General features: G+C 37.7%; 1 protein-coding gene across 1 annotated transcript in view; it reads right to left on the reverse strand.

Annotated features, from left to right (window-relative positions):
* Positions 1-17,018, reverse strand: part of LOC142094726 (keratin, type I cytoskeletal 42-like) — a 48,088-nt gene that overhangs the window by 14,692 nt on the left and 16,378 nt on the right. Inside the window, exons 2-3 of the mRNA XM_075177153.1 lie at positions 12,410-12,492; positions 4,198-4,354 (exon numbers count right to left, since the gene is read on the reverse strand). Coding sequence (XP_075033254.1) covers positions 4,198-4,354; positions 12,410-12,492 — 240 coding nt within the window. The remainder of the gene's footprint in view (positions 1-4,197; positions 4,355-12,409; positions 12,493-17,018) is intronic.

The following is a 17,018-nucleotide window of genomic DNA, read 5'->3' on the forward strand; positions in this document are numbered from 1 at the left end:
TGTGCAAATAAAGAAGCAGGGTAGGCTGCAATTTTTTTATGGGTCATAAATGAGCATTAATGAAATCAAATGTCTGACTGTTTGCTATGAATTTATCACAGATGTGCACATTTAAGCAATTTTATTAAATAATCTTGAATATTATTTGAACATTATTTTGTATGTGGGATTGTTAAAATCATTTTTTTAAAATATTTTTAAAAAATAATAGCAACAAAGTTAACAGATGACTACTTTTTAAAATAACTCTCTGCTTAATCAAGAAATAAAAATTTTGGAAACTGTTCAATGAATATAGGACTTTTGGTTAAATATGTTCATCTCTACATTAAACTTCACCACATCCCATTGATTTTGAACGCTAATTTGGGGAATTAATTGTTATTTGACACACACCTCTCTGAAATAGCACATACAGTAGTGGAGGTTATTTTAGTAAATGGCACACCATGGCACAAAAAGCTTTTTTCCAATTAATTCAAATATCCCTAGCTATTCACAGTGGAACACTTTGTAAGTTGTTGAAAATTTACATATTGTTAGGACTGTACACTACTAACAATGAAAACCCGATCCTTCATTATTCACATGTCAATTATTATTGTTGATGTTATCAGGAATGTGTCTTTTTGTTATTTGGGTGGAGTTATTTGTTTAGAGCATCATTGTGCTTTTGTATTACATATGATTATCCTCATCTATAAAATGGGTGTGCTTTATTGTTGGTTATTTCTTTTCACTTTCTCTGTTTGACTTTATTTATGAGCAGTATTAGTAGTCCACATGTATACATCTGTATTTTTACATTACAGCTTACCATATAAAATCAAGCTCAGTACATCTATACAGATCAATGAGTAACTTCTTAATCCACATTTATATACAGTAGTGGGAGCGTTCTTATGAGGCATATGATTTTCTGAATACAGGACTGGTGACGAAAGTTCTCACTGATGAGTATTACATATTAGTCAATGACATCAGGACTCATCATCATCATCTATTTATTTATATAGCGCCACTAATTCCGCAGCGCTGTACAGAGAACTTATTCACATCAGTCCCTGCCCCATTGGAGCGTACAGTCTAAATCCGCTAACATACACACACACACATACACACACACACACACACACACACAGACTAAGGGCAATTTAATAGCAGTTAATTAACCTACCATTATGGTTTTTTTTGGAATGTGGGAGGAAACCGGAGCACCTGGAGGAAACCCACGCAAACACGGGGAGAACATGCAAACTCCACACAGATAAGGCCTTGGTTGGGAATCCAACTCATTACCCCAGTGCTGTGAGGCAGAAGTGCTAACCACTAAACCACCGTGCTGCCCACTGTTGATGCTGATATTATTTACAGCAGTTTAAATTTATATTAGCATCAGTTGGGCTGCCATAATTTTGAATGAATAACTGGGACACCCATGTGACCTGAAATCTCACCAGGCCATAAAACCCACCACATACTTCCTTTTAGGTTCAGAATACGGTTTTATAGCTATATGAACCTATTCCCACTTATGCTGTTTATTTGCTGTTTCTTTGGGTCCATCAGAAGATTAAAATATGGAAAAATAAGTATAGTGAGTATAAATTTGGGTGGAACAAGGGTTACTGTCATGTGCGAAAACTGTGGCTACTGGAAGTGATGTATTATATAATATTACTTATAGAACATTCCCTGACTCCACACTGGGTGTCTCAATTACAAGTACTGAAGTGATGGCACTTGTACTACCAAATAACAAAATAAAAATAAGCAAATAGTGATAACACGTAGGATGCACAAAATATAAACAGTTGGGCCTATATTAAGGATGACAAGAGGAAATATGCAGCACATAAGACACAAGTCTTCTATGAATATGTATGTCCAGAAAAAGTAGGCTGTAGTAGAAATGTTCCCTCACTTCAACACCATTAGCAGCTGAGCCGTAAATGGCATTATGTCTATATATAAAAAAGGTAAAAAGAATCAATATATGGCGCTCCACTTTAGAGCTGCTTGTAGCTACCTCTGGGCAAAAACACCTAATAAGCCCCAAACATACAGTATGACAACAAACAAATATGAGGAACTGACAAGCGCTCCTATATACCTAGAGATCTGGGTGTGTCAATTGAATAAATTATACACAAAAGTCTAAGATAAAATGCAGTGTTTACTACTTGTAACCCATAGGTCATATAGTCCTCAATGGATAGATATAGTACTCGTAATCCTCAAACAATATATATAAATCCGGCAGACAAAGGTTTAAAATATGAGCAGTAAAACTACATATGACCCATAAACAGTAGAGTTCTCACACAATATGGGACAATAGATGTGAAACAGTACTTATCATCTGGTAAAATGTCCTCAAATGTACGATCAAATAATCCAACGGTGGAATGTGAGATGGATTGCCGCTATATCAATAACTGGGTGGGTAAAAAACTTCTTCGTGTAACGCGACTCCCAAAACTCAAAAACAGCACCCAGAATGCCTCACAGGGATGTGATTCCCTCTACCTCCAATACTCAGGCGTCTCGGGAAATGGCCACTCCTTCTAATGGTAATCGGCTCCATCTCATAGGTCCACGGCTCCGATCGTGTGTAAAAGGGTTAGGAAAGAAGAGAACACATAGTGCCTTATCTTCAGATAAAAAGATTTTTGTTTATTAAAATATAAAATGGACTCGTACCTGGTGAGCAGTTTCAACGAGTATATAATAAATAAAGCTCTTCCTGGGTAAGGCTAAACGGATCAACATGCAGCAACCGAATACAGGAAAACAGTTCAATGATAACATGTAAAAGTTCCCACTTATACCATCAACGCGTTTCGGCTCACTCTGAGCCTTTCTCAAGAACTCTATTGTTTATGGGTCATATGTAGTTTTACTGCTCATGTTTTATACCTTTGTCCGCTGGATTTATATATATATTGTTTGAGGATTATGAGTACTATATCTATCCATTGAGGACTATATGACCTATGGGTTACAAGTGTACACACTGCATTTTACCTTAGACGATTGTGTATAATTTATTCGATTGACACACCCAGATGTCTAGGTATATAGGAGCGCTTGTCAGTTTCTCATATATGTTTGTTGTCATTATGTGTATATATAACTCCATGATGACTCTATTTTGGTTAGTTCTGAATTTATGAATGTATGACCTAGTCTGAGCAAACTTAAGAAACAGGTTTAAGCAGTGAAATACTGCTGTAATACCTTAAATACTTCTGTAATACCTTAAATTATCAAATGAATGTACACACAATTTGATAATTTAATAGTGATGAGTAAAATCCTTTAATATATATTTCCTGTTTATTTATGTGTTATATTGCAGCAGTGGAAGACATGTACACTATATTATGTTTTATTATTATTCTGTTTTAAAATCAGTTGTTTGCTCTTCCGTTGCGAAGTAAATTGTTAAACAGACCTTATTGCCTTTAATACTTGCTAGATGGCTACAAAAGGGGTGATTATTAAGATACATTTCACTGGATATCAAGTGACTAAGGCTGGTCAAGTTCTAAGAGCATCCATGTCTACTATAAATACAAGGGTGGACTGACAAGCAAAGGTCAAAAGTGAAATAAATAGAGGATAAATGAAGATCATCATATAATATTAATGCATTATTTCACAACGCATAAGCTGAAAACAAGTGAAGATCATTTAACTTGATAACCAACCAGCCAGGTGCATAAAAACCATGTGAACAAGCCAAACTAGTAAACAAAACATTTGAATAATGCTCAATACATTAGCCATTCCTTTTTTAGTCTGCTACAATCTCCTATTTATTACATTTGTATACTGTGTGTTTAATTGACCTATTGTTTGTTTGTATACATAGTTTAATTCCCATTTCCAGTTTAGCATTGAAGACAATAGACAGAAACCAGACTAACTGTACACAGTCTACAAACGTATTATTCTATGTCCTCTTTTTAGGCATGTTTCAGCCCTGTGAACTGTTGGTCACTTTTGTTAATTTATATTTATATAACTTTCACTCTCACTATAAATTATTGATGTCTTTTGTTGCTGCTTTACTTTTTCTTTTTGTGTTTTAGGTAATTGTGAAGCCTCACCCAGAGTGTTTTATGTTGTCTGCACCTCCCTAATAATACATTTATACAAAAAGACTATGGAAAGAATGGGCCATTACATTACCTGCTCATGGCTCTTTCTCATGTAGATCAGCTGTTTCCTCAATCCTTCAATCTCCATCTCCAAGTCTGTCCTGACAATAGTGAGATTATCCATCACTTTGCGAAGTCCCTCCAAATCTACCTCCATGGACGTACGATAGGTCTTTTCCGTGTCATACCTGGGACCACAAATCAAAGATGGCTCTTTAGGGATACTTTGATAACATAATTTGGCTCATTCATTTCTGGACAAAATGTACTCTAGAAACCCTCTTAAATCAGTAAATATAATTAGAACATTGCTGTAACATAAATTGAAGAAGCAATCAGCAATCTACAATTGTCCTGTACTTCAAGAAGTAGGGCTTAACAATTTAGGGGCATGGTCTTGACAATAATTTGGTTGTGCCTGAGCGAACTGAGAACCCAACAGGCTCTATAATTAGGTATCAATAATCCTAATGGCAGACAGAAAGATGATATTCTGCCATTACTATGTCTGCTAATACATATATCCTTAGGTCACTTAACAAGTCACATAATATATTCAATGTACACAAATATAAAGTTACAGCAATAGTTATATTTGACCATTACCAAGCATGGTCAATTTCTTAGAAATCTTTATTTAGATCTACAAATATTTCCCTAGCGTTATTGAGATCATATATGAGGATAATGCTACATTTTAAGCCAATGTGTAACATTCCTCTAGTAGGAATTTGGCAGGAGTAAAGAGTGTTCTCTAAGGTAATGTTTACTTGTCTGCCATTTAGTACATGTAGATATTGAACATTATATCTAAGGATATATATAATTAAAAAAAAAAATTGAAGCCATTACATAAATATTAATAGGGCATTTAGTAAAACTATTGTGAGCACATGATAATTGCATGGACTCTTCTTCAAGGTGTTTTATTTATAAAAGAAATTAAGTAAGTATTGTTCAAATGTGCTAAGAAGTTTGCAGGGTTGCTTTCAGTGGTTATACATAAGTGGTGTTACTTTTTTCTATTGACACTATGGGGCATATTCAATTAGCTTTCCAAATCGCAGTAACGCGCCGGAACAGCCGTGAAACGTAATACACGTTACCGCAATAACGTGGATTTTCGTTCGCAGCCCATAGGGTTGCGTACGAAAATCCGCGTTAATGCGGTACCGTAATACCGGCAAGAACGCGCACTTTTCGCGGTAACGCGTGTTACCGCGAATCGGAAAGCTAATTGAATATGCCCCTATGTGCACTACAAACTTCAGCCTTACCAATAACAATGCAGTTGCCATTGATGTGCTGCAGACTTTGCAAAAGTAAATAAGAAATCAGGAAGTAAATGCACAAAGTTTAGGTGTGTCAGATTGTGTAGTGTCATGAATCACTGTATGTAATGTAGCATATCATTATGACTAAATGTGCCTAAGATGTCATCTATTAAATGGTGCAAAGAGTAAATACTATTGTGTTGCCTCTTTATATGTGGTGTCATATGTTCTTTGCATGTGATGTGATAGTTATACTAAGACAATTCTGTGTTTTAAGACTTTAGCTTATTTAAAACTACAGTTAAAGCTTATTCTCAAATCTCATTTTCAGATTTTATTTCTGTATCGTCATCAACATTTATTTATATAGCGCCTGCAAATTCCGTAGTGCTTTGCAATTGGGAACAAACAGCAATAAAACAATACTAAGTAATACATACAGACAGAGAGATAAAAGAGCCCTGCTTGCAAGCTTTCAATCAATGGGACAAGCTATCTATCTGTACAACCTGGTTCACATTTACAATCCTTCATACGTTCTGTAAGTCCTGAAGATATGACATTCACAAAGTGAATAGACAGTATTGCACTGCTGATATGTAGTACAGAGGTTAAATTAGATGTATTGATATTTGTTGTTTTTATATCTTTTTATATTTCAATACATTATGTACATTTCAGTGCACTGTTTTGTATCACACTATATTAGTTAGTCTTGTTGCAAGAATTCTAATCTAATTAAGGTATGTGATTTTGAGAATGAACACTGTTCATATAACATACTTGCCTACTTTTGGCAAGTTGTATCCGGGAGAAAGCGGGAGGGGGCGGGGTGCGGTCAAATGAGTTGTTTTGGCCCCGCCCCCACGACAAATATGCGGGTTTGTTGCGGGGCCAAAATGACGCGATTCACCACGAATCGCGCCATATTAGCCCCGGATGCGGAGACTTGCCAGCTCTCCCGGGAGTCAGTGAGACGGACCCGAATTTCTGGAGTCTCCTGGACATTCCGGGAGAATTGGCAAGTATGTCATATCACTGATACTGTTCTATCCAGTGTGGCTTACAGAAGGATTGGTCCAAAACAAGATTCGACAAATATTAAAAAGTATCTCAACCAGATGGCTTATACCCACTAATGAACAAAAAGCTATTTTGCAACCATTATTTCTAATGTTTAAGGCCTCCCACTTAATGGTAAGGAACTGATGGATAGGCAGAAAGCAAATGTGTTACCAATATTCAAAAATTTTCACTATTCACTATTTTATGCTTTTTACCTCTATGTCAGCTTTATGCTTTTTTTTTTACTCCCGAGACAAAATTATATTAAGGCCAGATTGGGATTTCTTTTGGTACTATAGTCGAGTAAATATATCTTGTTTATTTACAGGCATCTTAAGGGAAAACACAAAACAAAATTTTAAAAAGTTTGTTTATTTGTTATCGTTCCTCAGCTATTTTCACAAAATTACTTCAACCTATGAAATATACACTTTATATATTCTGTGACTATTAAGATTTAGAGAAGTAGTTTATTGGCGGTTTTGGCATCTTCTTCAAGCAGGACAGCCATGTTATCACTGGAGTTTTCTGCTACCAACCGGCATACGATTATAATATATGGAGATAGTGATCTGAATTAGATCACTTTTTCTATGAGTCTAGTTAATGACTGGGTATCCAACAGTATAACCAGGCCCGGCGCTCCCATTAGGCAAGGTTAGCCACTTGCCTAGGGCGCCGGGCTCTGGAGGGCGCCTGGAGGGCGCCACAGATTAAAAATTTCTTTAAAACTGTGCGGCGACCGCTGACCATACCTTTCACGGCCGCCGCACAGCTTCACATACATCCACAGGGAGGGGGGGAGGGACTATTGCTCACCACCACCGCCGCCTCTATGCCCTGTCTCCTCCCCTCCACTCACTGACTGACTGTCGGGCGTGACATCATCATCACGGCCCGACAGTGTCAGTGAGTGGAGGGTAGCAGACGGAGCAGAGAGGAGGCAAGTTAGAAGAGGTAAGAAAAGATGCACATTTTCAAAATCGGCGCCCCCACCCTGCACACTTACACACTATTTTGTAAGTGTGCAGGGTGGGGGCGCCAATTTTGAAAATGTGCTGGGGCGCCATGGACCCTAGCACCGGCTCTGAGTGTAACTCATCACCATTTATATGTGAATCCGATACCTTCTGGCTTACAGAAGGTATCTGATTCTGTAGCCATAGACAATGCAGTGTGTGCAGTTGCTAAGTGATGTATAATGTTTGTCATTGGCCACCTAAGAGTGGGACAGGCCACATCATAGCTCCTATGTCATTGGCCACATCATAGCTCCTATGTCATTGGCAGTGCAACGAATAAGGGGCCATGTGATGTAGTCAGTTACAGACAACATGGATTTATGAAATACCAATCTTGGTAAACAAATCTATTTACATTTTATGAAAAATTGGGAAGTTGCATGGCAGTGGTGGAAGTATTTTAAGACTTTGCAAAAGTATTTGAAACTGTTCCTCAAGGTATGTAAGTAAGTAAGTAAGTAAGTTTAAGTCTATTGGTCTAGAAAATAGACCAATCATACTCTAATTGGACTAAATATACCCAGAGATCTATTTTGGAATCAAAGCCAGTTGGTTTGTTCATGTAGTATAGACATTATCATTAAAAGCAGTGTGTCTATGCTTGCAGATGGCACAAAGTTAAGTAAGCCCATAGCAAGTGTCTGGTTGTCACAATTAAGTGTTGCGTACCTGCTATTGTTGGCACTACTCGGAGGAAGGTGCAAAATCTAACGTGCCCCTGGTGTCTGGTTGTCACAATTAAGTGTTGCGTACCTGCTATTGTTGGCAGTACTCGGAGGAAGGTGCAGAATTTAACGTGCCCCTAGTGTTCACTAGGGACCCCCGCAAGGAGGTATGGACTCTGCCGCAAGAGACGTGCAGGTCGGAGTCCTTCCACGAGTCAGATAGAGAGGCACGAAAAGAGTGGTCAGACAGCCGGGTCGGTAACTATGCTGGCAGTGGAGGTACACAAGGAGTATTCAGAGGGATGGTGAGACAAGCCGGGTCTGTAACGTTCAAGAAGCGAAGTACAACAGGGAGATCCAAAGGGGGTAGTCAAACGGTCTGGGTCAAAGGGTCGCTGGCAGGCAGAAGAGTCAATACAAACAAGGCTACAAGAAACTGGAACGCTGGAGGCAGGTAAGGAGACTTGATACTCTGACACTGGGGTGCAAATAGGAAACTCTTTATAAAGGCTGAGGAGCCAATGGGTGTGCCCTCTAAAAACCAGAATTCGGGAGCATATATACAACATTCGAAAAGGTCTGGACACCCATTCAGTGTCAAATCATTTTAAAACTGAACATATGTGTAATCCAGAACATATCAAACAATTTTGTGGCAATAGAGAGTAGTTGGAAAAATAGAGATACGGCTGGTTCCCTTTCAAAGGCTGAAATGAAATGGATTTTTTTATTGAAGACTTTAACCCCTAAGGGTCTCAATATAGAGTTTGAATTGAAGTGGTTTATATGATTACAACCTCTATTTGAGTTAATAAAGAATGGAATAGCTTTATGATATAAACAATCTTTTGTCTGCATTTCTAATTAAGCCCCTGTTTTTTTCCTCTCTCCATGTATCTTTCATTTGTCTGAGAAAATCTGTTTGAAATGTATTAGAAAATATGACGAGAATTAAAGAGAAAAAGGAAGATCTACAGAGTTTAAGAGATCCGGATTCTTACTTACCCGCCTATACTCTCATATTTGTATATGTATATTTATACATGTGTATTGTTGTGTAGATTCTTTTGCACTCAGATTGTTGATATAGGTGTGCTTTAACCTTTTTTTTACACTTACCTTGTTTTTAAATATAAAGATTCATATTCTGTATTTTATATTCTGTATTTTATTATTGCATGCACATGGTAAATGTGTATCCTCAGATGAAATCAAGGAAGATTGCATAGTAACCTCTTTTTAAGTAGTCCAAATTATGACAGCAATTGAAACAGCTGATTTAGCTGTCTCTATCCCCGTTTTTTTGAGCCAACAGGAAATCTACTAGGATTTTTTTGTTCCCTGTTAATAAAGTTCTCAGGTGTATAATACTCTACACCGGAAGTGACGAGTGCCTTTGGAATATATCCAAGCCTCGTTTCCAGGTTGATAAGGAAGTATAGTTAGATTTGTTATGGAACGCACGTATACCGGAAGTGACGTGGATTCTTGTTTCCAAGCCTCGTTATGATGGCAAAGGAAGTAGGGCGTAGTTTACTATGAAAATCACGCTACAAACATGGATATATATAGAGGCGATAATACACTATTATCCTACCTTGAAAAAGACTCTAACCTAGAGTCCAAACGCGTTGGAAGGATAAGTGTAAGCGGGATTTCGTTACATTGGTGAACTGACATCATGGAGGAGATTTTCTTGTGAATATCCTGAATTCATCTGGTATGAGTTTACACATTACCATTTTTGGATAACCTTGATGTCATGTTTTATATGTATAGATCTCTATGTTTTTGGAGATAATATATTTTTATTAAATGGTGTTTTATGATATTGCACCAGATGGTTCTTATTTTTTCTTTCTGACATATCATGTTCATACTCTGTGGAGGAACTTGTAAGCGATATACAGGAAGGATTATCAGAGATGCCCTATTAAAGCTAACATCTTGTAAGCATACATCTTTGGGGGAGATGGTGTAAAAAGTCACATGAATTGCGGTGGTATTTCTTCGTTTTCATCACGAGGTTGAAGAATACATTTACTGACCGGGAACTTTGTGGACTTTTATATATCTATATTTTAGACAATCTGCACTATTATTTCTCCATTTGTTTTATATTCCCATGAGTCTGATTTTCAGACTATAGGAACTCCATTTGAGGAGAGAAACAAGGGTCATCTATCCAGTGAAGGGAATACAGAAATCCCCTTTTTCCTGGGGTATGTGAAAAGGTGCGCGCTTAGTGTATGTTAACTGTATTTTATGTTTGTGCTTAATTTGTGGAGAATAGTGGATACTCCTTTACATACATCAGGCTGCACACTGAGTGGAGCGCCACATCAGATCAATTACTTTCTAGTGTTATAGGGGGTGGCAGCGCTGTCATCAGCTGCCGCCGGGAGTCCCGAGTAGCCTAGCAACGGGACGCGCATGCGCAGACGGCCGCGCCGGGTGGACAAAAAGTTCCGCGTGTATGCATGCAGCTTGCACCACGGTGGGGGGGGGGGGGAATTGTTGGGTGAATCCATGATAAAATATATACTGTAAGGGTACTTGTAGGTCTTATAGGCCTGAGAGCAAATGCATTTCAAATTTACAGCATCTAAAGTCAGAGTGAAGAGAGAAATATATAAATGTGCCACTTTATTAGGCCGTTTAAAGTGTAAACACTTTGTAAAGCCTCATGTTGAATATGCATTGTATTTGTGTGCATCAATTCATAAAAGGGCATCCTGCAACTGGAGAGAGTAGTAAAATTTATGAATGAGATATCTCAAAATCACAGTTATAAAGAAGGACTATCCAAAGTTAGATTTAGACTACAGGAAAGGTTTGGATTTTGAGGATGAAGTGTTGAACTTAATTGACATATGCGCCTCTTTCTTTTCAACTAAATAATTATGTAATAGTAATACAATTATATTACACTCTACACAGACATAAGACCCTACACCTTCAAGCATGACCTGACCACTGGACATGAACATAATACAATTCATCATCATAATCATCATCATCACCAGTTATTTATATAGCGCCACTAATTCCACAGCACTGTGCAGAGAACTCACTCACATCAATCCCTGCCCCATTGGAGCTTACAGTCTAAATTCCATAACATACACATAGACAATACAATTGTGTTATACTCTAAACAGACATAGGACACTATGCCTACCCAACATGTTCTGTCTGCTATACATAATAATCATCATAATAATATCCTATTATACAGACAGAAAACTACACCTACTCAACACAATCTGACCACAGGATATGGTTATTATAATAAACATCTATTATACTCTGCAGACATAAAACAGTAAGCCTATCTAACATCACCCTACTACTAGAAATGATCATTAAAATCTTCCTTCAAGTATTATCTAATATATAAACCAGATACTGATACATGCATTCAACATGCAGAGCAAGATAAATTGTATTGTGCAGTGAATTGATCTTAAAACAATGTCTAATCTAGAAATCTGACAGTTGAATGAATTGACTCTAACTGTGCCAGCTCTATTTATAAACTATAAAGCGTTTTTACAAACAGTGCGGAATGCATTGCACAGAACTGCAAAGAAAAACTCAAAAATTGTATTGTAGGAACATCCCACCTCTGCAAAATGCCCTGGTCTACAGTTGAAACTTCACTTATCTCTAGTTTTCAAATCCCGGAACAGTACTGGGTCTGTCCTTGGAAATTAGAGGTTAGTTACCATAAATGTCTTTCTTAGCCATTTGAAATCGTGGGAGACCTGCAATTCTCTTTAAAATTCAACATTGAGTATCACACATTACGTAGATACTTGTACAGAAACTTATTTGTTACTAGGTTGAATAATTTCTTCAAGTGTCCTTGTGAATGAGGAAATTGTATATATATATATATATATATATATATACATATATATATATATATATATATATATATATACATATATATATATATATATATATATATATATATGTGTGTGTGTGTGTGTGTGTGTGTGTGTGTGTGTGTGTGTGTGTATGCCGGTATCACAAGTTTAGATGATATTAGGTGTTGCTGGGTTTAGCGTAATTTCATTAATTAGTTATAATATAATACACCCCACTAACCAGGAAAACTAGCTGATTATTGACCACAACACAGGGGCAGTATGTTGGGGTGGTTGATGTAGAACCCGGTCATAATGACAAATGAAATGACAATATTGACATACTTGCGTTTGAAGTCGTCTGAGGCAAGTTTGGCATTTTCCATCTGTAGTGTCAACTTAGCGCTATGTAAATGTCCGTTGATGAGCTGTGGACAGATGAAAAAAAACATTAAATAGGTGTACTTAACTGGATAATACCAATGCATTGTACTATCCTAATTATTTTGTCTTTCCATTACCTTATGACTTAGTATCATGTATTTGTTAGGGGCATGATTTAATGAACATTGAGGGATTATTGTTATTGGGTGGATGCTGCCATTCTTTTTGCAGAGGTATCATTAAAGATTATTAATAGATTTCAGTGCAACAATGACAAATTATATTTAAAGTTGTAGAATATGTTCTTAATCATAACTTTAATTTATACATTTGACAATCTAAAACTACAAAAGGTGGAGAACCCGAAACAAAAAGAAAGGCGATGACAGACACAAGGGGGTAAATGTATCTAGCTGCAAGTTTTTGGAGGGTTTGAAAAGCAGAGATGAGAAAATATTTAGTACATTCTACAAAATGATAGCTAGAATCTGATTGGTTGCTGTGTCTTGATCACTTATAAATAACTTATTTGTGGCTGGATCATGTAGAAATAACTTATTGTGGCCTACAGATTAAACTCAAAATCTAATCCATTTCCGGCTGTCTGAGGTTTGGACCCAGCTTCCCAGCACCACTGCTCTGGCCAGTGTGATAGGCCAGGAGGGGATCCATCCACAGCAACCCTGATTCATAGTAAGCGGTCAGGGGTACCAGCCCAGCGAGGGGGTACCCTAGCAGTACAGTTACCTAGAAGGAACCCGGTACTGGATGCCGGTAAGGAGTCCAGTGTTGGCAGCATTTGTAAGTCCCTCCTACTGCGGTTAGAGGGTGCATTTGGGAGAACGAAAGGGAACGGTGGCAGAGTAAGCCCAGTCGGTTCCCAGCAACAGACAGTTGTTTAGGCGGTCCATCCTGTCACAGATGCTATAGGCAATATCTCCTCTTTTCAAACCCCCAGAAACTCGAAGCATGATACATTTACCCCTAGAACTAATGTAAGAACATTCAATGCACAGATCCCATATTGTATTACATGTCATCCTCCCAGGGTAATTTTTTTGATGATGTCTGTCAGAGGGAACCAGTTGCATAATTGATAGTCAAGTTAAAAAAAAAAGAATTCACTTATTTTTAAAACACTGTTAATGCACCTGATCTGCTGATTTGAACAAGCACCAACCCTAATCAGACATCCATGTCCAAACATAAATACTTGGGTTTATGACTTGGTCCTAGCCTTTCGTTTGGTTTGTACATAGATACCCACAGGCCCGGCGCTTCCATTAGGCAAGGTTAGGCACTTGCCTAGGGCGCCGGGCTCTGGAGGGCGCCTGGAGGGCGCCACAAGAATGTAAATTACTTTAAAACTGTGCGGCGACCGCTGACCATACCTGTCACGGCCGCCGCACAGCATTCAGATGCACGGGGGAGGGGGGAGAGGCTATTGCTCACCACCGCCGCCTCTCTGCTCCGTCTCCTCCCCTCCACTCACTAGTGTCAGTGAGTGGAGGGGTGGAGACGAAGCAGAGAGGCGGCGGTGGTGTGAAAAGGTAAGGAAAGACGGGGTGAGGGGGGAGGAGGGCACCGATTTTTTCAAAATGCCTAGGGCGCCATGGACCCTAGCACCGGCCCTGGATACCCAGACATTCAATCTTTATTCCAGCTCTATATAAATCAATTCTGTCTAACTTCTATGGCCAGAAGAGCATTGCAAAACTGATACTAATGCCTATTATAGTTTGTTGGGATGTAATTTATGGTACAGACCTTGAAATTCACCTTTACAAGCTTGATACACTTTACAACTGAATCTGTTTGTTTTTTTTGCCGTGTATCTACAAAATCTACCATTGTGACATCGTCATCTATTTTTATCCCCATGCAAACACAGGGAGAATATATAAACTCCACACTAATAATAATAATAATGACCAATAAGGCCATGGTCAGGAATCAAACTCATCACCCCACTGGTGTGAGGCAGAAGTGCTAACCACTAAGCCACCATGCTGTGACATGTTATCATATTTACATTGGCTGCCTACAGAATGCAGAGGATGTACAGGCGATTGTTCATTCCCATCCAAAGGATTATTGATTTAGATGAGTTCTCAGACAGCCCACATTTTAACAAACAGTTGCATTGTATAGCGGTGTATGAAGTGTAGCACTTTGGCTTGCAATGTATAGCATTAAAGAGAGATGGTTGCTCTTCAATTTGACCAAAACTAAATGCTGTATTTGCTATGAAGACACTTGCACTAAATGAAGTTGGCTCAATAGCAACAGAAAATAAGGATGCAGAACTTAACTTATGTGTCCAGCCTAAATCTAATGTCAATTGAATTATGGAGAGATGTATTCTGGGAAGAGTAAGGGGCAGAATCTCAGCAAAAACAGCATGTCCATTTGTAAGGGAAATAGCGACAATAAGAATCACATTAATGGGTAGCTTCAAAGCTTTTAAGATGACAACAATGGACAGAAATAAAGAAATAATTGTTGATATATGGGAGCTTTTGAGATAGCTATTGAATATTCCAATGGGAATGCATCAGCACCAGACATTTTCCCAGAAGATAGGGATAATCACCTGTAGCTTTTTTGGTATTTAATCAGCAGTGTATTGTACTATATCACCTTTTATAAATAAATGACTTCATTCTATAGATAAATTGTCCTCCTATTCTTTTGTACACTTTTTACTTTTACTCTTTCCTATGAATCAAATTTTAATAGGTAGACAGTATAGAATGCTCTTTGCATTGTGTAGCGGTCATTAGAATATTCTCTGTATTGTAGAGAACTCACTAGAATACTCTGTACTGCATAGATATCCCTAGAATAATTCATGATGGGACTGTGTTGTATTTGATTATATCTCTTTCATATAAAAAAAAATCCTATATTTTATTCCCATAGATTGTAAGCTTGCGAGCAGGGTTCTCTTACCTCTCTGTCTGTATGTATTACCCAGTATTGTCTTATCAATGTTTGTTCCCAATTGTAAAGTGCTACGGAATTTGCTGGCGCTATATAAATAAATGTTGATGATGATGATGATTGGCTATATAAAAACCACAACATTAGACAAACCACATCCACGCACTTTTCATTACATCAATTATTGAACTTTGACGCTTTGGTTTACTATTTGCATGTCAAAATTTGTTATATATCGCCTATATTCAGAGGTGTAAAATTTAAACTGTCTTGGGCTCCTTCACCTGCAGCTGCACAATTCGTGGACACAGTCGAGAGTGAGGCTAACAATCCCCCCCAGCCTTTTCAATTGAACTGGAATGGTTGTGGAGCATCTTCTCCTTGCACCCCACCATCAGACATGGTCATGAACTAATGCCATCATACATTATCCAGAGTGTCAGGAGGGGTCATGAGAATTCCCTATATATTGTATCACTAGAATAGTCTCTGAAATTAATTTTAGCCAAGTTGGACAGAACAAAATAAATGTGATTTCTGACAGGAAGAACATTTTATACCATATACCAGACTAAAATTGTTATGCATTAGTAGGCCACTATGAATCTCTCGTAATCACAACCTTGCTATGTCTCCTTTAAGCTTTCAGGAGCATTTTCTGGAGACACAGCCTATTTTTTTTGGTAGTTTGTGTCACTGACAAGGCGTGGGCCTCATGTTTGAAGTTCCAGCAATAACTTGCTAATGTAAATGTGTTAATCCATCTGTAATATTAGTAGAGATCAAGGGTGGGACCCATCTAAAGCTGCCATATGAACATTTAAACAAAACATCTATCTGACCTCAATAACTACTGTACTCAGCCCAAATGATACCACACTTAACTGCCCACTTGTGTTGCTACATCATAATTAATGTCAAATGTGTACAATGCTCTTTCAGTCTTAAACTCAGGATTAGGGTTTTAATAATACAATGGGTAATTCGGGTGGGTCCTTTATAGCAACAAAAATGGAAAATGTATTCATTTAATTTAATGAGGATTTTGTGCAAATCTGTTGGAATGCATAATGAAAAAGGAAAGAATGTAATTTGTATGTCTGTCATCTGCACTGCTAGTAGGATATCATTGGTGTGAGTGGTAGAAGTGGTAATGTATATATGGTGGTATGCTATACCGCCACTTCTCCTACCACCCGAAATGTAAAACTACCAAATTTCATTCACTTAAATTTTTCATAACTCTACTTCTAAATTTCCACTTCCACCACTGATTGCTGTCAATAAAACAAGATGATAAACTGTATCCAGATAGACACTCTTCCTTGAGCATCCTTAGGATACCTCCATTTACCTCAATTGGAAAATAAAGATAAATGTTCACAAAAAAGGGGCCTGATTCATTAAGGATCTTAAATTAAGAAGTTTCTTATTTAAGTCTTCTGGACAAAACCATGTTACAATGCAAGGGGTGCAAGTGAGTTTTCTGTTTTGCACATAAGTTAAATACTGACTGCTTTTTCATGTAGCACACAAATATCAACTTTAAATTTCAGTGTACAAATAAGCTATCAAGTATTTGTGTGCTACATTTGTCTCTCCCCTGCGTCTCTCTGTCTGTCCACCC

Source organism: Mixophyes fleayi, chromosome 6, assembly GCF_038048845.1.
Source record: "Mixophyes fleayi isolate aMixFle1 chromosome 6, aMixFle1.hap1, whole genome shotgun sequence".
Lineage (NCBI taxonomy): Eukaryota > Metazoa > Chordata > Amphibia > Anura > Limnodynastidae > Mixophyes > Mixophyes fleayi.